Below are 24,726 nucleotides of genomic sequence, written 5' to 3' on the forward strand. Positions count from 1 at the left end.
CTGCCGATTCAACGCATGCAGTTAAAGACGATTGTACTTTACTAGGCCTCTCTTTCCACAATTCTAGCACTGAACATTGGTCACATTCGAAAATTTTCTTTCCTGACTATTTTCTGGATTTAAATCTGATTGCACTGCTCTGTGTTATCCTGCAACAACATTAGTCCCTTAAAGTCTCCTATTGTCTTTTAAAACTGCCTTAACCTTAATTGCTAGTTCTATCAAAGATTTGTTTCTCTCTAATTGGAGCACGTCTTTAAGAAAATTATCAGCAGTCCTTAAAATTAATTGAAAAGAAGCAATTTTTTCTTGAGTAGTAAATGGACCCTAAGGGTAAACTACTGAAACGAGCATTCTTAAATCAGCAGCTAAACTTTAAAAATCTTTATTGTGCTTGTGTTTACTATACTGTAGTTCAGAATAATATGACACTGCTAAATACTTTTCCCTAAACTGAACCTCAAGTTTTGAAGTCAAAGCCAAAAGTTTCTCTGACTCTGGAAAGTTATCAAACACCGATCTTGCGTTTCCACGTAAACAAAACATTAAAGTAACCATTTTCATATTATCATCTCAACCATTTCCCTTGGCGATCAGACTAAACTGATTGTAGAAATCTCCAAACGAATAAATACCGTCATAAGTGTCAACCTGAACATTCAAAATTGCGAATGGACCTGTCATTAAGCCATTCGAAAGAGATTGCCTAAAAGATGGATGTTGAGTCGGTATAGCTTGTGTTGGCTTTGATGTCTGTGGTAGTTGTGGCAAAAGATTTTTAGTAGTACTTATCTGGTTGTTTCCAAGGATTTGTTGACACTGACAAGTCGTATTTTCTCTCTGTCGTGACTATCTTTCGTTCAGGATTCAGCTCAGTCTGTAGACCTACAATCATCTCTTGAGCATCAGGAAGAGTTAAGCTGAACTGCTGGAGTGTCCTCTTATTAATCTCCTATTGTTTGCCTAGTGTGTTACTCATTTTCTGCTGTATGTTGTCAAGCTGAACCTGTTAATTGTCACGATTTTTCTGCACCTCAACCAAATTACTTTTGAATTTCACTATCGTTTCATCCCAAGTTTTCACTACTCGCCTTGTGTTTTTTAGCTGGTTTTTTAATTCCAGACATTGCTGTTTAGTATCTTTCAGCTGTTGCTTCATTTCTTTAGTCTCTTCCATTGGTGTGTATCTAATGCAGAGTTTCTTCAACCTCAAAATTTTTTACATTTGGATCCCGGATGAGCCGTTAAATTTTCTGTCCTTACCGGTAACAATTAAAACATGTCACTTTACTAAATTAAACGAAACTTCATTTGCAGAAGTACATGGAAGTAATCAGCTTAAGATTACAATCTCGACTAAACTACTATTTTTTATCAACATTAACACCTAACAACGCATCGCAAAATTTTTGATTGCATGACAACTTATAAGTTCCACATCTGTTTAACCATATAGTCAGCAATATATATAAGGACTCTCAGTTGAAAAACTCTTTTTTATTTTGTATTTTTTTTTCATTTAATATTTTTGATTTACAAAATATCTTTTTTAACTTAAAAAAATGCATTATTTTTATCTTTGCAACTTTATAAAGCTACGTATAGTTGGCTGTAAAAGAATAATTGTCTCCTTGAGCATAAGCCAACACTGTTAACTTTGACCTTAAGATTTATTCGTAATCTTAGCAAATGCTGCAACTATTGAGAATTCGTTAAGATAGACAATAAAAGGTTGTAAAGAGATGTTTCCAGAGTTGGAAGTTATTATTGAGATAAGAACTTAATGTCAAACTATTTTCTCAGTTTTTTGTTCTTCCTTTACGTAGTATTTCAATGGTTTACTTATTTTCTAATTAAAAACTATGTCATAAACCTTCTTATACACTCAAGTTTCTAATAAAAATTACCATGAGAGTTATTTTTAAATTAAGTTTATAAAGTGAAGAACCTTTACGGATTCTATTTAACGTATTTATTTGACAATTGAAAAAAATATTATTGTCTGACTTATCAGTCACTTTATACGTTGCGTAATGTTTGCTGCACTAGGTTACAGTTTCTCCTGTGAACTTTAAAAAAATTCTTTTATTTAAGAGACTGATTAACTTGTTATGCAATTTTTGTATAATACTAGTAGTCAAACAACTATTTCAATCAACACATATTTAAAAACATGAATTATTAGACATTTGTTACGTACGATAGCATATAGCTATGCGTGTGTGCGCCCTCGATGGCCAGGGCTCAAAAGATAAGAGGAATAGAGAAGAGAAGGCATAGAAAGGGAGACGAAGCAATGGAGTAAAGAGAGATTAGCTAGAGACGCGAGAGTAAAAGGACCAGGTTCACGAGACTAGAATACACGCGCAACTTCCCTCAAATAAAGGTAATTCTTATAAAGCATAAATTAACAACAAGTCACGCTTTTATGTATTTCCGCACCAAGAAGCCCACGTAACAGCTGGTGTCAGAAAAGGGATACAGACAATTTTTTTACGGTCTGCTTAGTGTTAGAAAACCACTTTGTCTCACGAAACAAAATTTTTTTTTTGATTAATTAACATAATAAAGTAAAACTATAAAAAAAAAAAAAAAAAAAAAATTTCGCTAATCGAAAAATGTATCATAAGTACCAGGCGCTAAACTCAGCATCTCAAGTACTAAAATATAAGGAAACTTAAAAAAGTAGAGGAAAAAAAAAGATATAATCGAAAAAAAAGTTCTCTACACTGCTGTGGGAATAGTCCAGCAATAAGAAAGAGTAATCGCACATCAAGCCAGCGAAACAATATACCAGAACACTAGACAACTATTATTCACCAAATCCAGGGAAATACGGACAGAAATTAAATATGTAGGATCGAAAGGCTAACTTATGGACATACACAGGATTATCATCATACTAACCATTTTGACAGAGATCTGGTAAGTAAATTTTAATTGGTGTTTATATACTATACTCATAACCCCCAAGAATAACATGCACTCAGAGGGATAATTTTTATGCATTGATATTATTACGAAATCTAAAATTTTTACGACATTGGCAGTGATACATAATTGCATACACAAAAATTTCTTCATATACAAGCGATAAACATCCCATGCAAAGAAAAATTTTTTAAAGTTAAACTTCTACAAATACGTTATGCACGAGGGTAAATCAACGATTTCAGATTGTGACCTTCAGAAAAAGTGTCACAGAAGTGGATTTTGCTTGATTTTCCCCCTTCCCCTAGACCCCCATGACGTACTTCTGCTTTTCTCTACACACCACACATCAGCACACCATACATTTTGAATTTCATTTCTTTTTTTTAAACCAGTTCTAAGGAAAAAAAGCAGTGTCCAAGAAGATTTGAACCTCCATTCTTCTGCACGCTGGTCATGGCCCTTACCCACTCTGCTATGAGCGTGCTCGACATAAGAAGCTCGATAACTTTATTTTGGCGTACAGTTTATTGCTTATTTTCAATGCAAATTTTTATTTACTGTGTACTTATTCGTTTGGTTTGAGTAAACATTAAATAATTAGATAAATTATTAAATAAATTTTTTATAATAGCGAAATACGTATATAATAGCGAACCAGCTTTCATATTTTTTAACAATAAACATTCACTGTGTTACATTTATTTGTTACTTTTAGAATAAATAAACAATCGCTTACGCAATTTTTTATACTTTTTTAAAATTTTTTAAAATTAAAAAAAAAATTTTTTGTACTGTGCTAATGCAATAATTAATTTTTTTTGTGTTTAACTCTTTTACAATTTTTCCATTCGTAATCAAAGTAATTTTTTGATTTAAGGATGTTCCTTGCATAGTAACCAGAAGAAAAGTTCAGAGAAGCAAGAAAAACGCGTGGAGAAACGCTAATGTGTGCAGTAAAGCTAGTAATTGTTTTTCTCATGTGGATGTACTCACATATATGCTTTTACGCACACTTTATTCCCTCATTCTAAATTTATTTTAAACCTACTCGTGGGTCCATTTGGAAATTCGATAGGTTTATCTAAAAGTAATCTTTTGGGCCCAAAAAATTAGGAGATTTCTACAAATCATATTAATGCCTTTGAACGTTATTTTTTCATAAGGTTACATGTTCAATATAAATTTTTTTAAATGTAACATACTATGTGTTATGAACGTCCTGAATGGACATTCATTGGCATGTTGTACTACCCTATTTAACAAAACTATTGTTTGGGATTGAAAACCTAATGATTGTGGACTGTATGATTTGATTTACCGGTTGCGAGGAAAAAGAGTGGGAGCCAAATTGCTTGGTTTTGTTGAAAGATTAACACTCACACCTTTTGTATATAACAAAATAATAAAGTATATTAACAGCAGAAATCACAACACTTGATGAGAAAAAAAATTAAAAAACTGTGGTGAATTACAAAATTACGTTTTATGTGCGCTAGTTTAAGGATATTGAACGAAGTTGAAGAACAGTTATTTTACTAATATAATTTAACTAAAAATGTTGTTGTTTGAGTCATGCGAGTAAATTACACAAGATATTTTCTCTTTCTATTTAAAACAATTTACTCGAGAAAATGTTTGCTTGGTTGGTGTACACAGTGACCACACTGTGGTTCACTAGACGAGCGATCGGTGCGGACTGTCTAAATGCTTACAGGCGAGCAGTCGCGAGCAGCCAAAGTAACTTAAACGTAGAGCGCTGTGATTAGTGGTCACGCAGGACCATCGTACGCACGCTATTGGTTACAAAATACTAAAGTTAATTGCTAGAGCACGAATATATAAATTCTATATAGTTAATGAGTGTAATACTAATTTGATGTTGAACAACTATACCACACAATGGTTTTTCTTAATTTTCTGTATACTTGGTACGTTACGATACTAGTGTGCGAGGAAGGCAATTGACGCATGCTTGTCAGTTCGCACACGAGCGCTAGCGAGTATGCAAAGACACGCATTTGTCAATCATCTAACCTCTTGCACGTGTGGTGTATACAACTTTTCGACACTCGTGCGCGGAAAACGAAATTATGAGCCATCTAATGTGGCTCATAATCTTGTTACCCGCGCACGGTGTGTCAAAAATCATATTTTGGATATTGAATATTTTATAATTATATTATCTGCCATATAATTTTATAGAAGTATAACTTCTTACTTGGGTACCCAACCACCCACTGTCCACTGGTTTTTTTTTAAATGAATGAATAAGCAAATAAATAAATGAATAAAAGAAGTTGTGACGAGGATTTTTCTAGCCGATAAACAGCCGCCCCGGATCCCCTCACAAAACTCTCACTTCATTTCTTACCATGTCTCTACACTCTGGATATCTCTCCTCCGGGAGGTCTGCCACAGGTGTCTGGCTCGGGAACACCAGACACTCCTAAAAGGAAAATAGAAGGGGGCAAATGGGGGCACTACTTCTCAATAAACACTCGCGGATATAAATTTTCACAGCGCTCTCGCGCTATTTATTCGCCTCAATGCACACTCTTCACAACGTCGCCTCTCTCTCTCTCTCTCTACATTTATATTTATATTTATATATATATATATATATATATATATATATATATATATATATATATATATATATATACATATATATATTGGCACACTATTCTCGAGGTAGATATCTTCGTGCTGTCACCTCCGGTCGTCCTCTTCGCCGAACTCCTCCCTGGTTCGACTGTTAGTGGCCGGCACCTAGGTTACACACACACACACGGACACAACCTCAAGCATACCTTCCGCTCAATTCAATCCCTTCTATCCCTATACAGATCCTACACCCATTTATCCTGACTCAATCGTATTGTCTCCAAACCTTTACCTCGAAATAACACCTAGTGCACCGTCCTCCGTGAAGTGACCTTCTCTCTGTACTCGCCGTCACCCGGTGCTACCTGGAGTTCGTCTCAATCGTCGCGTAGGCTCGGCGGCACGGTTAACTCTCGGGCAGTATTGTTTGGTGTTCTCCTATGCTCTCCTTTTGAATCCCTTTCTTCACTCTCAGCTCTACCTGTCCCTTTTCCCTATATCCAATCACTCTCTCTTTCCTATCTGATCTCTATGCCGCTCCACGCGATACTGACTGCTTTATGGAAGTACACTTCAACAAATGTGCGCGCCCCTCCCATGTATCCGAAAAATCTCCAACACGCCTAAAAACCGGTAAATTATTGGAGGTTTCAAAAACTAGAGAATCGACGCGGCCGCTCGGTGCTCACACCTCTCCGACGTGTCACGAGCCCTCGCCTCTCTCCTTCTCTATCTACAAACATGCTCACCCAATCATACCTCACACACTTTTAATCCCTTTTATGGTCTTCGGTCCTTCTTTCTCCTCTGGCTCGTAGTCCGTGGCACCGAGAACACACATTCAGTAATGTGTTATAGATTTCCATATAGAAAATTTATATGTTATTCCAGGACTCGGTAGCCGCCGATGACTTGTCCCGAAATATAGGTATACAGTGACGCGATAGCTTTAGCTACCACGTCACAAACCCCCCTCCTAGGCTAGACATTCCCCCGAATGTCCAAGCCGTAAATCATCGATGACCACCTCATTTTAGAACGAAACGACGCTTACCTCGGGACTCTAGCGATGGTTCCTGGTCTCTCCTCATATGGGTCCCTGAGTTTCCTGAAATAAATAATGATTAATCTGGCCCAGCGCTTCCCTTATTCGTCTTTATCTCTCTCTCTCTCTCTCCCACTTCCTGTTCATGCAGTTCTTCCTCCCTTGATCTCCTCTTGGTCTCTTGATCTTCTCTTTCTCTCTTGATCTTCTCTTTCTCTCTTGATCTTCTCTTTCTCTCTTGATCTTCTCTTTCTCTCTTGATCTTCTCTTTCTCTCTTGAACTTCTCTTTCTCTCTTGATCTTCTCTTTCTCTCTTGATCTTCTCTTTCTCTCTTAATCTTCTCTTCCTCTCTCTCTTTCTTTGGTGTCTCCGCCCTCTCTCTGCTCCTTAACTCTCCCCCCCTTTCACCGGTTCACCATCTCTTGGTATTTCATTTCTCTCAACTCTCTCTCCTTCCCTCTGTTCTCCTTCTCTCTCTCTCTATCTCTCGGTTTATCAAACCGTAGAACAAATGAAGTCGCTTCGTTCTCATCTCTTTGTCTATATTTATATCCGCCTCCTTACCCCTTGGGTATATTCCTTCTCCTCCTCTTCTCTGTTCTAGTCAACTTGTCTTTCCTGATTTTCTCTTCCCTTCTCTCCTCAATCTTTACTCCTCCTTGGACTTGGGTTGACTTCACCTTATCTGCAAAAAAAAAACGAACGAAACCGGAAGACTCTTGCCGGAATATCCTAAATTCCCCCCTACCTTTCAGGATTCGGTTATCCTAAGCTAATCATCTCGTTTGCTATGACACATGCACCCTCCTCACGACTGCTCTTTCTCTCGTTTCATGTCTAATCTAGACCGTCGGCAACTTGGTGTTGTTCCGCTAGCCTACACTCCCGTCCCTTAATTGACCGAGATATTCTTAATACTAGTACAATCTACACATACTGTATCTTCTGACGAATTCCCTAACCCCTTTAATGGATGCCACTTTCCCTCAAAGACTCGAAATAACCCCCGATTTAACCGGAGATCTAGATCAAACGCCTCCTGAAAATCGCGTCCGAACACTATATCTTGATTAATTTCGTTAACCGCTTTAACCGGTATCTCTCTACTATGACCATCGATTTCGCAACTAATTTTCAACGTGCCCAATGCTTTAGAGAAAGTATTGTTAACCCCAACAATTACCGCATTAGATGGCTCCAATTTTTCTTTGAATCGTTCCGCTAATTTGGGTCCAATAATCGAAGACTGAGCTCCAGTATCTAGAAGAGCGCCGTACTTTTTCCCTCCCCACTTCACCGAAAGATACGGTAGGTTTTCGCTCTTCGCACTCGAAATGGTCTCATACGATCCTCCTTCGGCTAAATGTCCTCCTCTATCTTTTACCTTATTTCTTGTATTTTTTACGCCTTCCAACTCAAACAAACTAGACGCTCCTAATCTATAGCTTTCTGGCACTACTTTAGTTGTCGAAAGAACCGCACTCTGGTTACGTTTCCCCGAAATGTCCCTATCCTTATCTTCAAAGACCTTAACGAAAAAATCTTGAAGATCCTCTACGTTGATCTGCTGAAGCTCACCTTCTTTCTTGGAAGTCGAAACCTTCTCTCCTTTTTCTTGTAGCTTAATTTCCCAATCTGTGGTCGTCCTAGCATTCTCAGAATCTGGCTCGAAGACTTCCTCATTATAACGAACTCTTTCCGTTTTTAAGCCTCGATCACCCTCAAAGTTATCCACTTGGACGTCGCAGTCTTCGTCCAGACCCGATACTTCCTTCGTGTACCAAACCGACTCCTTTTTCTTGTTCACTTTTTGTTTCCACTCTCTTTCCCGTGACTGCCATATTGGATCTCGGTCTTTCCACGCGACCAACATCCCCTTCGTTTTCCCCATATCTCTATCCCTACTCGGAGACCACACCTCTAACCTTTCACTCATCCCCCCGTATTTACCCTTCGGTTCCTCTTTTGCTGCAGCTTCTCTTAACTTTAACGCTTGTTCCGCGCTCCTTTCTCTCAGCCTGTCTAAACTTTTCCGAGAGAATTCAGCCGCTTTCTAAACATCGTTAGTCGCTTGCACTCGCTCATCCTCTGACGGTATCCCCGTCCATTTGCCCTTACTCTTACTCTGTGGCTCTTGGAGAGTCTTCCTAGGGACCAAAACCAATTGGCTATCTGCTCCCAAAATCCACGTTTTTTCGCTGTTGGTTCTCGGCCCTTCACTTTCTTCTAACCTCACCGAATCACTTAATTTACTCTCAACTTCTTCTCGGGGTCTCGTCTCGATCCTGTTTTCCCTTAACCCTAGTCTCGGACGGAACGCGGGGGTTGCAGAAATTAACTCGTTTAATTCTGGCCTCCGTACGCCCCGTTTTCCATTGTTTTACGCCAGAACTCACATTTGGGGCAGGACGAGAAAACTGCTCCCTAGGTACCATAAACCTGACACTCGACTGTCGGCTTAGTATTGGGGTTCCCTGGGGGTTTTCTCATTTGGCAATTTCGTGCCTGGTGTCCTTTGGCTCCACACGCGTAGCAGATCACCTCCGGGCACTGCACTGAACAATGTCCCACAGCCCGGCAAGTGTAACACGTGGTGAAGAAACCATTATTTCCTTCAGCTCCCCCTTGGCTGATCGCCTGCTTAAGAATTAGAAAAATGAAAAAAAAGAAATAAAGGTTATACAAAAGAATGAAAAAAAAAGTAATTAAATTAAATATGAAAAAAAAGGAATGATATATGAAAAAAAGGGAATGAAAAAAAAAAAATTAAATATGAAAATAAGAAAGAAATTAAATAAAGGAAATACAAAAAAATGAAAAAAAATGTAATAAAATGAAATACGAAAAAAAATAAAACAAGAAATGAAAAAAAATAAATAAAACAAGAAATAAAGAAAAAAAAAAATGTAACAAAATGAAATATGAAAAAAAATAAAACAAGAAATGGAAAAAAAACAACAACAAACAACAAACAACAAACCAGGGGGGATAAATGGGTCATGGGACCCACGGTAAGAACGAAGTTCTTTAAACATGACGTGAGTATAAAAACACAATTTCTCAGGTAACAAGGGGGTCGCCAGACCCGTAGGAAGAACAAAGCTCTATAAACGTAAGTACCGCATTTATGTTGTTCATCAAACAAAAACTTGAACAACGAATAAAAAAATATAATAAAATAAATAGTTCAGTACTCACAATGGTTGTACTTCGTGAGAATGTCGTGCATAAATACAGTACTCACGAAGTTTAACCATCGTGAGTACTGAACTATTTATTTTATTTTATTTTTTTATCCGTTTTTCAAGTTTTTGTTTGGTGAACTACATGAATGCGGTACTTACGTTTATAGAGCTTTGTTCTTCCTACGGGTCTGGCGACCCCCTTGTTACCTGAGAAATTGTGTTTTTATACTCATGTCATGTTTACAGAACTTCGCTCTTACCGTGGGTCCCATGACCCATTAATCCCCCTGGTTTGTTGTTTGTTGTTTTTTTTTTTTTTTTTTTCTTCCATTTCTTGTTTTATTTTTTTTCATATTTCATTTTATTACATTTTTTTTTTTCTTCTTTATTTCTTGTTTTATTTATTTTTTTTCATTTCTTGTTTTATTTTTTTTATATTTCATTTTATTACATTTTTTTTTATTTTTTTGTATTTCCTTTATTTAATTTCTTTCTTATTTTCATATTTAATCTTTTTTTTTTCATTCCCTTTTTTTCACATATCATTCCTTTTTTCTCATATTTAATTTAATTACTTTTTTTTTCATTCTTTTGTATAACCTTTATTTCTTTTTTTTCATTTTTCTAATTCTTAAGCAGGCGATCAGCCAAGGGGACCTAAAGGAAATAATGGTTTCTTCACCACGTGTTACACTTGCCGGGCTGTGGGACATCGTTCAGCGCAGTGCCCGGAGGTGATCTGCTACGCGTGTGGAGCCAAAGGACATCAGGCACGAAATTGCCAAATGAGAAAACCCCCAGGGAACCCCAATACTAAGCCGACCGTCGAGTGTCAGGTTTGTGGTACCCAGGGAGCAGTTTACTCGTCCTGCATCAAGTCCATAAAATACAAATATTTAATGCGTAATAACGCGTCTTATTATATTAAATCTACATAACCATATTTATGCTAATTAAATTATAGTAGTATAAGTGAATGCGTATAAAAATGGAATATCATAGTTACGAACCACACAATAAGTACAAGAAGCTGAGTTTCTATAGCCGGCAGCGCTCATAGCAGAGTGGGTAAGGTACAGGACCCATATATGCAGGAGGTCGAGGGTTCAAATCTCTTTATGGGAAAACTTTTTTTTTTTTTTTTGTTTTTTTTTTCTAGAATTGTAAAAGAAAAAAATACAAAGTCAAAGAAAAATTACTGTGGGAAAATAAAATTAAAATTTGTTAAAAAATTAATTGCTTTGGGTAAAGGATGAAGGTGTGCAGAAGAGTAACATGACACGGTTGGCAGATATACATATATAGTGAGGAGAGGGGAAGTGTGTAGAGAACAGTAGGTGAGGGGGACGGGGTAAGGGATGAAACTTGAGTGGAAGAGACTTCTGATTCAAAAAAAAAAAAAATCTGTCGGTTTTAAAATTCCAGCCCCCCGAGTAACGCGACATAAAGAACTTCGTTCTAAAAATGTTGTTAAAAAAGACGCAGAAGAAGAGTCAATAAAACAATGTTTCTATGGACTACAGGCTTCGCATAATTACCAGGTAACTTGCCGTAATCTACCGACACTAGGTGAAGCAATTGGAATGTAATATGGGCCACTTGAGAGGGTGATAAATTTAACATGGCGTGAAACAGTCAACGCATATACACGCGCAGCATAGGACTCGGAGCCTATTTTTTCTCCATGTTTCTCCAGCTGGGATATGTTTAAATTATATGATGGCCTTATAAGAGCCGGAAGCCAAGTACTAATATTAAACGGCACCGAGATTTACCTATACTAGTGGAAATATTTTTAGATTACGGCAAAAACGAGAAAAATAATATTCACGCACGTAAAAAAAACTAAAGACAATTTTAAAGTTGGCTGGGTTCCATTACATAATATAAAAGAGGAAATCCTGTTTGGGAATTTTATAGCAGAAAATAAAGAGGGCAAAGTGTATGCCGAAATGATAAATACAACGAACAAAAAACTAAAGGTACCATTACCGGAAGTAGAGTTACTAGAATGCAAGACTGCGTGAAAGGCAGAACCGTTTGGCATCAAAAGGGATGATGCTGGAGGCTTGTGAAATACAATAATTAGACTTTTTAATTTAGAATCAAGCGAGAACTAAAAAAAATCAGGCAGGGTTAGACCACGCCAAATTTCTAGATGTTTAAGAAAATGAGCGTTGAGCAAAGGAGGAAGGCAAAAAAAAATTATAGCAATACGGAGGTACAATACACTAGTCAAAAAGCAAGCATGCGAGAACGGGTTGAAGAAATAATTAAACTTGTCGTCAAGCTGCAACAAAGAAGAAATAAGACACTTTCGAGAACTAATAGAATTTAACCATCTAGTATTTAGCCTAGTGGGTAAACCACTAAAGGCAATAAATTTATTGAAATATACGATACAAACAACAATAGATAGATCCATTACTGTAAAAAGGGCCCGATACCCTGTAAAATTAAGGGAACAAATGCAGACGGAAATAAATAAATTGTTAAAGAAAGGTATAATCGAGCCATCAAAATCGCCGTATAGCTCCAACGCATGGATTGTGCCAAAAAATCTAGGCCCAATGGGGAAAAACGCTAGAGAGTCATTACAGACTTTCAGCTCTTAAGTAAGATAACGGTGGGCTCATGCTACCCGTTACTATTTTCAAATACAATTTTAGAAAATCTGGTGGCCACGCAATACATAACCGTAATACACTTGAAGAGCAGGTTTTGCAGGTAGAAATACATGAGAATGATGCACACAAGACCATATTCTCAGGCCCTAAAGGGCACTACCAATATAAGAGAATGCCGATGGGATGCTACGACTCACCAAATACCTTTATTCCAGTGATAACACTAGCACTCGCAGAACTGCAGGGCCATGAAATCAAAATACATATGGATGATATTGTGGTGTTCGGGAAAAATCTGTAGATAGAGCCAAAGAAATGCCAATTTTTCAAGCACGAGGCAAAGGTACTGGGAGACATTGTTGGCAACGGAAAAATAAAAAAGAGTCCAAAGACGACTGAGGCCATAAACGACTTCCCAAGATCTACAAATGCCAAGAAAATAAAACAATTTCGTAGGCTTTCGGGATACTATGGATGATTTATGACAGGATACTATAGATAAGGGACTATAAAAAAATAGCCCAAGTACTTTCAAAGTTGACAAGAAAAACTATTGAGCTCAAATAGGGAGAGACAGAGGAATAGGCATTCGTAAATCTAAAACACGCTTTATGTAGCGAGCAAGTGCTGATATAAGTAAAAAGTTTACAGTAACAACCGACACATCCGACTACGCCATCGGAGCAATTTTGAGCAATGGAGAAATAGGCTCATACCACTCTTGTGAATACGCGTCCATATGTTTGAAAGGCAGCGAACTACGGTACCTGATGTACGATAACGAATTGTTGGCAATAGTGTATGCCAAAGAGCAATGTAGACCACATTTTTTGGTCGTAAATTTACAGTCGTAACGGACCACGAACCGCTCAAGCATTTTCATGCATCAAAGAAGCCGGACTTATGATTTATAAGGTTGAAGGCAGAACTTCGGGGATACGAGTTTAGTAATGTTTACAGACCCAGAAAAATAAACAAGGCACTGGATGCCCTGTCTCGTAACCCAATAATCAAAGAAGGGGAGGAGAATCCAGAACTGCCCCACTGGGAGCTCTATGAGCTCGCAAAAAAATAGGAAAGGGACAATCCCGAAGACGTAAACGCGCCACCAGCACGCATGTTTAAGATGCGTACAGGGAGACAGAGGAATTTGATATGAAAAAATAAAAAGATAAAGGAGAAATATCTGACTCAGACGAGTCAGTCAAGAAAGTAATTTAAAAAAATTTAGTAAACTTGGAGCAAGCAAACACATATCAAGCACCATCAGCTACAGTGATAGAGATCATGGACCAGAACGGGAGATAACGGAAAAATCAAAAGATAAGACACATTAAGATATCCTTTGAAGCGGAAAATGACAAAGAAGATGTCTTTTCGCAAGAGCCATCAGACAATAAGCGAGCGTACATGCGCAAAGAAAAAAATATAAAAAAAAAAGTGAAAACAACGAGCACACCGTTTCTAAATGAGATGCAGCAAAGAAGATACAACACAGAACTTGTAAACGTCAATGAAATACACTACATAGGAAAATCCCAGATTTCTTTAACACCATCAAATAATCGCGCAACTCAAAGAAAATTATTATTTCGCATTGTGATACACTGTCAGCAACGCAAAGGAAAGCTGAGTCAGAGCAGCATTGGGGATTTGAACTAGCATGGAACACCGAGGTAGTGGAAAGAGCAGAAAAAGAGAGAGAGCAAAAAGCTAGACAGGTGATAGGGTTGGCCGAATTAACAGAAAAACTTAAAGAAGTACTGTGCAGGTCAGAATGGGTAAATAAATGTAAGGATCCAAAAAGATCGAAACAAATACTTAATAACAGTCATGAATTCAGCGATGGAGAATGCACTTTTACGTTCTCACAACAGTATGAAGCAAACGTATGCATACACCTGCAAGTGTCACCCAATAAGACAGTATACCAATAATTCATGGGGGGTAAACACGCGGAATTCAAGCACACACATCTTAAAAGCCAACAGTATCAAGCACTCGTAGAGAAAACCAGTCGCAATTACTCACCTAAAAATAATAATAATAATCAAGACGACGACCCCTATAACCAGAAACCTCGAGATAACACAGAAGAAAATCTTAAAGGAGATAACAGTGACCAATCTGTAACCAAACGAGATGGAGAGAATAGTGAAAAGGACACGTGGGATACGGAAAGCTATGAAGAGAGCGAGAAAAAAGAAGAAAAGGAGAAGGCTAACGAAAAGCACATTAGGCCCCTACCTGAACCACCACCACCACCAGACCCTTAAAGTGACTGCAAGCCATTTACTGACGATAATACAACGACAATAGTGATGATAATAATGATAGTAATAATCACCATAATAATAATAATAATAATAATAATAATAATAATAATCCTAATAATAATAATGATAAAAGTAATGCAGAATATAGAAATTATAAAGTTTGTATACCAATATAGTATTGTATAGAAAGACAGGATACACAGAAACATTTGTGGGTAAATATATTTCGTGGGAAAAATCGTTATTTCTCTTCAGTTTGCGGCCCTTAGACAAGCCGTGAGTAAACAGCAAGTTATACGGAGAGAAATTATTAAATAACTAATAACTGCGTAACTAACAGACATTCAGATAATTAATACAACCCTTTCTAAAGAAACAATATTAATAAATACGTACAAAAAAAAAATTTTTTTTATCGTGATCCCCGGACGTACGAGCAAAGTAAAGGTCAAAGGAATAAAGAAAGATAAGAGTATACGTATGTCAAATTTTTTTTTTGGCTGCACATCACCCAACTTACGAAAAATAAGTTATAGGAAAAATGATAAGGTTATTATATTTTGTAACCCTTAAAAAAAAGGCATTGTCAGAAAAAACAATAACAGATATTGTTTATAATAAGAAAATTATATGTTGACACTCAGAACTATAGGAAAAAATATAATACTAATGATAATAATAAATAAGAAGTAATTATTATTATTGTACTTGTAAAAAACAAAAACGACATGGAAAGAAACAACCAAAAGAAAAACATTACTAACAATAGAAAAAAATAGAAAAATTAAAAAATTAAAAAAAGGATTAAATAACAAAATATTTACAAGTACACTTACGATTGTATGTGACGTACTTCAGAATAGTGTAATGAGTAGATCTTAAATGACGTGAGACATGCAAAGTTTCATAGAAAAAATCTTATTTTCAAATTATTTTGATTTTAATTATTAAGAAATACAGCTGCAATTGGAAATTTTCACCAATCGCGCACTAAGCTATAATCCTTCAATCACTTTATTCATGGTTAATCCTGAGATTCCTTATCTACTATCAATATCAACAGCAAAAATAGATAGAGCCTAGTTTAACTTCAAGAATTGTCTGTTGGAGATCACAGAGAAAACATTGCATAGATGATCATAAGGTTTGGATTGAACAGTTATCAGAGGATTATAACAACTACTAGAAATTCTGAAAATTTGTTTTACGCAACAAGACTAAATGAAACTAAGCAAAGAAAAATATTCACACACATTGAGTTTAGAAGTTATTTAAGATAAGATCTCCTCCACTGTGTTAGGTATCAAAATCTCAAATAAATCTGAGGCAGCATTTCACCATTCCAATGACAATAGCATATACGTGCAAAGTAACACAACATTGCAAAGTCTATAGGATATAGTTTTCAGAAAAAAACAATGGCTGTAAAATAGATATTAAAGAAAAATTTTTGTAAACGTACAAACATGTGTATTTATACAGAAAAAAATTCTACCAAGAGAATAGTATGAGTAATCAGTCTCATAAATAAAGTCAGAACATCCTAAGCAGACACCTGTGATACATATCTTAAGAATTCACAGTGAGCATAAGACATAAATTGCCAGAATTATTAAGAAACCATGCTACTGAAATACCATACGGTATTATTAGTAAATGTTAACACTACTACAGCAGAAGACATACGCACCAGTATAAAAAAAAAAAACACTCACCTCGATAAACGACGATGTAAAGAGAAGCCAAAAACCCTAGTATTGGCTAATAAGAGTATGTGTCCAGTGAAAAAAAAAACCAAATATCTGCGGGTCATGCAGAAATAAGAAAAAAAACAACAAATTTTTGCCTAAAAATACCCACGAATTTCCTATAAATTGTCCTTCCAACAATGTACACAGCCCTGAACAAAAAAAGGAACAAACATCTATTATAGCTGAGAAACATTTCTAATTGACATTGGACGAAAAGGAAAAAGCACACTTTGTACATGATTCAATCGCGTACGCAATCAACACATCCTTCAGAGTCCACTAATGTAAGTAATGGGAAAAAAGTAAAAAACGATGTTATATTCAATAAGAAAACTACTACAAGCATTTTTACAGAAAAAAATAATTGGCTAGAAAAAAAATAAGAATTCAATGTAAGGCAAGAAAATATATGTGTAAAAGGAGTGCAAGCAATACTTACCTTATAAAAAAAATCAATTCACATAATAAGCTATTAACAGATCATTTTTCCCCTGGTACGTTGGGTACAAAGATTCAGTATATTTACTCAGCATGCCTTCTCTTTCTTTATTACAACTGTCATATAAAAGTGCCGTTTCCCATACTGACTTGCTATAGAATGATTTGAGGTAAAAGGCGAAAAAGCACCAATCGAAGAGCCAACAAAACGTCACTGTACAATAGTTTAGCATTAAAACCAGCAATAATATTACAGGGAGGAATTAAGACAAATCTAAGTGGCGTACAAATACACGGGCAATAATTATCTAAGTAATCTAAATGAATAAAAAAAATATGTATATATAAGAATAATAAATTAAGTTCAACACAGTAAGACCTTGACTAGCGCATCCTCGACAAAAATCTTAAAATATATTGATCATCATAAGTAGACTATAAGTACCATAAAGTGAGGGAAATTGTAGATGCATTGTAATACGTGTACAGTAAAAAGCATAGTCTACACTAAAATATTCTTAAATCCATATATATATATATATATATATATATATATATACATAGATTATAAATAGGAATGTAATACAAGGGAAAAAAGGAAATTTATGTATATGAGTGTATATATAGATATATATATATATATCTGTACATAAAACTAACAGTAATACATTTATAATAAGACTTAGCTGTAAGACGCAATACTAACAATACCACTATAAATAAGTCAAGCAGTAAGTTCTTGACCCTCAACATTCCTGACTACACAAAAAAAAATATTTTTTTTAATTGTAACTAACAATTGTAATAGGATGTAGCGGTTGCTCATGGATGAATGTGAACTGATTTTATAGTTTATACGTAAATAAATATAGAAAAAAAAGAAAAATGTATGTAAGCAGTTATGTACCATAACTAACTAAGAAAATCTAGAAACAAATTTTTTTATATGAGGGAAACGCGCAAAACATAAACAAAAACGTACACACATAAAATACAGCAAAATAAACCAGTATAGGAAGTAGGGACAGGGCGTTTTAAAATATCGTCTTCTTTTCTCTAACTAAAAATACTATAAAACACAAACAATATACTACAGACACTACTCTATCGCAGACATACAGATCGAGAAGGAAATTGCTACTGAGGACGTCGGCGTCACGGCCTCAGACGTGTTACGTATGATAGCATATAGCCATGCATGCGAGCGCCCCTGCTGGCCTGGGTCCAAAAGGGTAGCTTAATAGAGAAGAAAAGGCATAGGAAGGGAGACGAAGCAATAGCGTTAAGGGAGATTGGCTAGAGACGCGAGAGCAAAAGGACCAGGTTCGCAAGACTAGAATACACGTACAACTTTCCTCAAATAGAGGTAATTTTAATACATCAAAAGTTAACAACAAGTCACGCTTTTATTTATTCCCGTACCCAGAAACCCACGTAACATATTCATTTTTAATTGTTAGAACGAAAACTGATTTGGAAATTTAAAACTTATCATATCCATTAAAATATCTATAATACAGTCTTTTAAATATAAGTTATTTTAACACTATTTTTAATAAACAGAAGTATTTTACAAAAACTTTTCCCTAAAATAAATACTTTATTTTTGAAATAAATTTTCGTATCTTCTGTTCTTTTGCCAATTATTTCTAAGACTATTTTCGGAATCATTAAAGCTCCAACCTCAGTAATCAAATCAATTTCCCATTGTTTTTGGTTACATGAGATAAGCATTTTCTTCCTCAAAGATATTTTTCTATCCATAAGACTTTGCTTATTTTTTATTGATTTTGTCTTAGGTAGATCAAAATATTGAGATGATTTATTTTTTAATTCTAAAACTTGGTTAAGATATGACAGAGCGTCATTATCTATATTATCAACAAAATTTTCTTAAGTATTTTTTTCATATTTATTTTGTATTTTATCACTTGGAATATTCTCCATACAAAAAGCACGCAAAAAGTTGTCTTCATAGATTAGAAAACCTAGTAAGTGATTGCTTCTTCGATAGTATTATTAATTTAAAAATAATAATCAGCTTAATCTATTGAAGTTCTACTATCATTGAACATTTTGAGTTTCATTTCTTTATACGTTTTAACGTCCCCGAATGATGATTAGACGAATTTAGATATATGAGAGGAGATATCTTCTTAATAACATTAAAAAATTGATGAAATGCATCAGGAATTACCCTTGTATTTTATTGGGAGAGACAAGAAATAAATTTTAAATAACTAGTAGTAAAAAAATCTTAAGATTTTATGCCACGTTTTATGTACAGAACATGCAGTAACAAAATGTTATGAAAAAAATATTTTAAGTCTATTTTTGAATTAATTTGAATTATTTAATGCTGATAAAAAAATGTTATTAAATAATACTCAAAATTGACATGTTTACATAAAATATTCTTTGTTTTTATATTATACCAAGAAAAAATGACTTTTAAGTAGTAGTTTGTCTGTTGAAAAATTTTAAAAACTATAAAATAAAGATCCAACAAAGTTATGCACATAAATATAATGAACTTTTATATTTTTACTTTTCGTTTAGTATTATTCTCATAATCATGAAAATAATACTTTTTTTTTAGGCTTCCAGTACCATGGCTTTTGTATGGACTTATTTATGGATCACCTGTGGAAGTTAATTCTGTTGGGATGGTTTGCAGCATAGCAATCTTATTTTGCATGCTTCTTTTTGTTATTTTAAGTATAGCGTTTTTCAAATGGCGTATGAACAAAGGCTTAGGATTTACAATGTTTCTTTTATACTTTGTTTTTGTCACAGTTTCATTGATGTTTGAGTATGGAATAATTATTTGTCCTGTATAAATACACAATAAAAAAAAATTGTTCAAGAAATAAAAAATAATTGTATAAAATTGATGATGCATTTACTTAGTACACTAAGACATACAGTTCCAGAAATACTTATTCAACCACGTTTTATACTCTACCTAATACACAAAGACTTAATGAAATGTTATAACTTCTGCTACACAGAAATATTTTTTCACGAATATCATAACAATCAGAATATACCATGATGGAAAATATTTTAGCTGTTAGTAAATGCATCTTGCAAATTTTAGTAAACATGAAAATAATAGGAAATAATCAGTGTGAACGATGCAAAATTCAAAATCCTGCAAGTAATATAGATAATGCTTGTAACAATACAGGTTAGACTGGAAATATCTCTAAAAATCAAGTGTAATAACTGCTATAACTAAACTTATGTTGATTAGTATTTAGTATAGGAAATTGACAGTACTCGTAATCAACGATTACTAAGACTTTACTTCAAGTTTTATTACTACTTGCTCTTAAATATAAAAATCTTATTATCTATTGTTGTTTATCGGCTACGACTCAGTTTTCTTGTAAACGGTATGACTAACTTTTAGTAAAGTAACTGAGCTTAAAAAAAGAAAATTAATGTAAACGTTTGTGTGTTTATTAACGTAGCAAATGCATACATGTAAGTTATTGCACTCTCTTCAACTTACAAACTGATTTGTTATTTTATTTGTTGAGACCTGCGTCCCTCTACTAGAAGTCTCTTTCGTTTTTTTTATTACTAACTTTAAATTGTCGAAAACGCATTCACTGCATTCAATTCTTTGATTACAATGCCTCTTCCAACTAGTAATTTCATCAATATTGACAAAATATGTAAGTTGTGATACCAATATTTTGAGAATTTCCGCCTTCACTAACTTTATTTTACCACTCTGATTATCAGTTACCATGACAGGATGACCCACATAAAATTCAACACACCGTGCACCTCTACGGCTACGTATTTTTCGATTCTGATGATTGTGTATTGAGTTTTTAGTCTCTTCTAAACTTATGAAAGAAAACCATGAGTGTACTTCATGTCCCAGCATAAGTTTGGCAGGTAATTGATTAATTGTTGTATGCAGTATGTTCCTATAATTGGATAAAAACTGTTTTATGGCATCAGTCATACCGAGTTAACTTTTTGACATACAAATAACTTTCTGCTTAAATATGTCAACTAAATTTTTCGCTGCCCCAGTGGCTAGACAATATGATGGATTCGTACTGTGCTAGATACCAACGTTTTTCAATAGTTTTTAAGAACCTTTTTCTAGGAAGATAGAATAATTATTAATGACTAAATGGGCTGGATATCTAAAACGCATGAAAACGTACACGAACAGAGACACCGAGGCGTTTTCACCTGTATTTGACATGGCAAACTTTTCTGGCCATTTTAAATGGCTTTTAACTATTAAAAGTACAGTTTACCATCAATTGGACTTAAAAAATTGGTGAAAACTATATGCTGAGCCTCTTCTAAATCATAATCGATGGCCACCAAACAAACGACCGGCTTAAAGTTTTAATTTTTTTAATACTTGAATGACTATAATGCAATTCATGCTTAATGAGTTGTCTTAGTTTTTTGGGAACCAATACTCGTTGACCCTACAAGAAGCAATCACCTCTAACTGCCAATCCTTCATGTTTATTACAAAAAATTAATAATTACTGACCAGCTAGTAGCTTATCTGGCCATCCATATGAATAGTAATGTATCACCTTGCATAAGAGTTTGTCCTTACATGTTTTGCGCTGTTCATACCTCCAGTCCAACTAAAAAATAAGTTTAGCGTATGATCTATGAATTTTTTTTGTTCTTATTTAATTGCGTTATCTTTCACACATACATGGCCTAACTAATCTGCGTAATTTTTGGAACCCTTCGTATCTTATAACGAAAAATTGGCAAAAGTACTGCCCATCTTTGTTTTTGCGTTGCAGCTATAGAAATAATTTTGTTTACTAATATTCAACGTACGGCGGGCACAATAAATAAAATGATCGTTTTTATTCATTTAATGAGACAACACTGCTAGTACACCTTGCGGTGAAATATCGTGTTTAAGCACAAACGGTTTGTTTGGATCAAAAAATATTGAACATTTTTAAAGAATTAAATGAGTTATTTTTTTTTTTTTTTTTTTAATTTTTTATACTTTGCGGTCTGGAGAAAGCAACGTTGTTTTTCTAAGTTGTAATAAGGAGAGCGTAACTTTGTGGCAATAAGAATTCACATTATATAATATTAAATTCTTATCAAGTTTTGCTTATTTAGCGCAAAACTTCAAACAGATATGCCATAAATGAGGTTCTTTATCGGGTGCTGTTATAATAAAATTATCCATATTAGCAACAATTCTTGGAATTTCCATCAGTAATGCTGTTATCGTTCGTTAAAATGATCCTGGGCTCGTAGAAACACCGTATAAAAGTCGTGTATGTTTAAATGAGCCAAAATGTGTGCTGATTACTTCGTTTTTTTGCAACTCTCCGTCGATCGCTAATTGTTGATCCTACTTAATTGAGATTAGAAATTTTTTTTTATCTCTTAATAATTAAAACACTACGTCTTACTGTGGAGAGGGAAAATTATCGACTTTTAAAGATGGATTCATTGTTACCTTGAAAACACCACATACTCTAACTTTACCATTACTTTCTATGACCAGCACGATTTGTTTTTTCCACTTACTAGTACTAAGACCTCATTTTTTGTTAAGCGAGAAGTTTCTGCCTCGACTTTGGTTAATAATGAAAAAAATTGTACGAGGACGAAAAAATTTAGGTTTTATATTGGGATTAACTTGTTGGGATGAGATACTACGATTTAATAAGCTGGAACCTTCTTTGGATACTTCTGAGAATTCCGTTCGTAATATTTCTCTGTTTGAATGACGTATATCGTTAACGAGCTTAAAATCTTTATTAATATAATTCAAACTGTGTAATAATCGTAAGAGCCAAATGCCGTAACTATATATCCATTGTCTACCTAATAGTGAAAAACTGCCGTTATCGATGACAGAAAAAGCATTTTATTTCATTATTTTGTGTCGTTAAATATTTACAGTTATTCCATCAACTGCCTGAACGGATTGTGTATTATAATGGCATGAGTTTAAATTTACAGTTTTAATGGACCGTGAGACAAATTTTCTTTGTTTAAACTATGCGAAATAGCGCTGTTCCTGTTAAATGTTAACCCATATATAATTAATTATGATAGTTTTAAATTGAAGTTTAATGAATTTATAAATTGTAAGTGGTTGAACAATGCTGTCTTTTACTTCAGTTTTATGTATTGAGAAATGATCACCTCGTTCATAACTAAGCTGAACATCATCTTGTTTTTAATAATCAATATTTTCAAGAGCATTGTTTCTAGAGTCCTAAATAAGAGAGACATTAAAATATTTCAAATTTTTTCTTATCTCCGTTTTGTAAACTATTTATTATTTGACTTGACTTAAACCTATGTTTTTAGAAAGACACATATAAAAATATGACGTTTCTTACGATATTTGCTACAGACTTAAAATTTAAGGAAACATTGAAAATGTAAGTGCTTAGTTTTACCGCAACATGTACACAACGACTGCTCGCGATATTCCAATTTTATCCTCAGGAATTTCTATGGTTTTGGCTAACTCTGTCAAAAATTTTTAAATATTTATCGGGTGCCTTGAGCAATTTTTACTTTATTAATTTTCTCGACACTCTCGAAATTAGTTGATCCTTTAACTTAACACTAAATTCCGTAGCAAGAAACTTGCAGGGTGTTGCCAGAGTTTTCAATGGTGATAAGAAATATTGGATATTTTTATTTGCCTTTTGTTTTCTTTTATAAAAAATAAAACGTGATAAATACTCAACGTTACTTGGGCTGTATAACTCTATTAATTTTGCTGTTAAAGCATTATAACTAATGGTACTTTAAACTGTACATTGACATTCTGCTTTCAATTCCTTTTCCACATCCAACAAAAGAAGTGTTAACAATAAACGAGGCTTCTTTTTGTCTCTGATTCCATCGAGCGTGGTATCTAAAGACAATTGGTCCAACAATAAATTCATATTATTTTTATTTTAAAATTGGTCTACTGGGCCTACCAATGACATTATTTGTTGCTATAATTTTCTGCACTCTCCTGCGTTAGATGTAACGTACTTGAGGCACAGTCTTTAGTGTTGCTTTCTATTGTTTGATAATTTTTATTGTCGATGTCACTATTTCAAGCGATAATGTACTTTATGTGTTTACTTAACATTTTACTTAACGTTTTACACGAATTTTCTCTGAAACTTGATTGTCGATTGAAATATAAAAACGATTTCACACTTCAGTTAAGTCGTCTTTGCTCAAACTGCTCATCCACGAGGTATATTTCAATATCATTTCATTGTTTACATATTTTCGATTCATCCTTGTCGTCATTTGCTGTAACTTATTGTATCATAATTGTTACTTAGTATAGGGAATAAAAGGTACTCTTAATTAATTGATACTGAGACTTTATTTAGATGATTTTTTATTATTGGCTCTTGAATACACGAATTTTATCTTTTGTTGTTGTGTATCAAGCACGACTTGTAGAGCCCAATTAGCTACTTTAGGTTTTTTGTACACAGTAGAGCCAACTTCACAATAAAGCAGCTACACATAATAGAACAAAGTGTATGTAAACATGTGTTTGTGCATAGCACTAGAGCATACAAAGAAGTTATCGCACTACATTGTAACATACAGACTAGTTGTAAGTATTATCATTGAGGTTGTTAAAATGATAGAGATTTTTTAGTAAAGAGCCATGATGCAAGCCATACATGTAAGAACAAAATTAATACACAGGATATCAGTAGTAATATTAAATATTGTACATCGGTAAATATGTAAGCACATCGAATAATTAAAAATGAAATAATAATTATTTTAATAATATAAATGTACCTTACTGCAGAAGTCATCCAAATTTAACTTATATTTTTTGTGTTTTGATAAGATAT

General features: G+C 34.4%; 1 protein-coding gene across 2 annotated transcripts in view; it reads left to right on the forward strand.

The window, feature by feature from the left end:
* The window catches only part of Nckx30C (solute carrier family 24 member Nckx30C), a 440,887-nt gene extending 421,186 nt beyond the window's left edge, over positions 1-19,701 (forward strand). For both annotated transcript variants that reach the window (XM_089595020.1, XM_089595021.1), the window contains exon 6: positions 19,461-19,701. In XM_089595020.1, the coding sequence (XP_089451146.1) occupies positions 19,461-19,701 (241 nt within the window). The remainder of the gene's footprint in view (positions 1-19,460) is intronic.
* The last annotated feature ends 5,025 nt before the right edge of the window (positions 19,702-24,726 follow it).

This window comes from Copidosoma floridanum, unplaced genomic scaffold, assembly GCF_036245765.1.
Source record: "Copidosoma floridanum isolate Cflo_tuat_1 unplaced genomic scaffold, Cflo_Japanese_pri ptg000024l, whole genome shotgun sequence".
NCBI lineage: Eukaryota > Metazoa > Arthropoda > Insecta > Hymenoptera > Encyrtidae > Copidosoma > Copidosoma floridanum.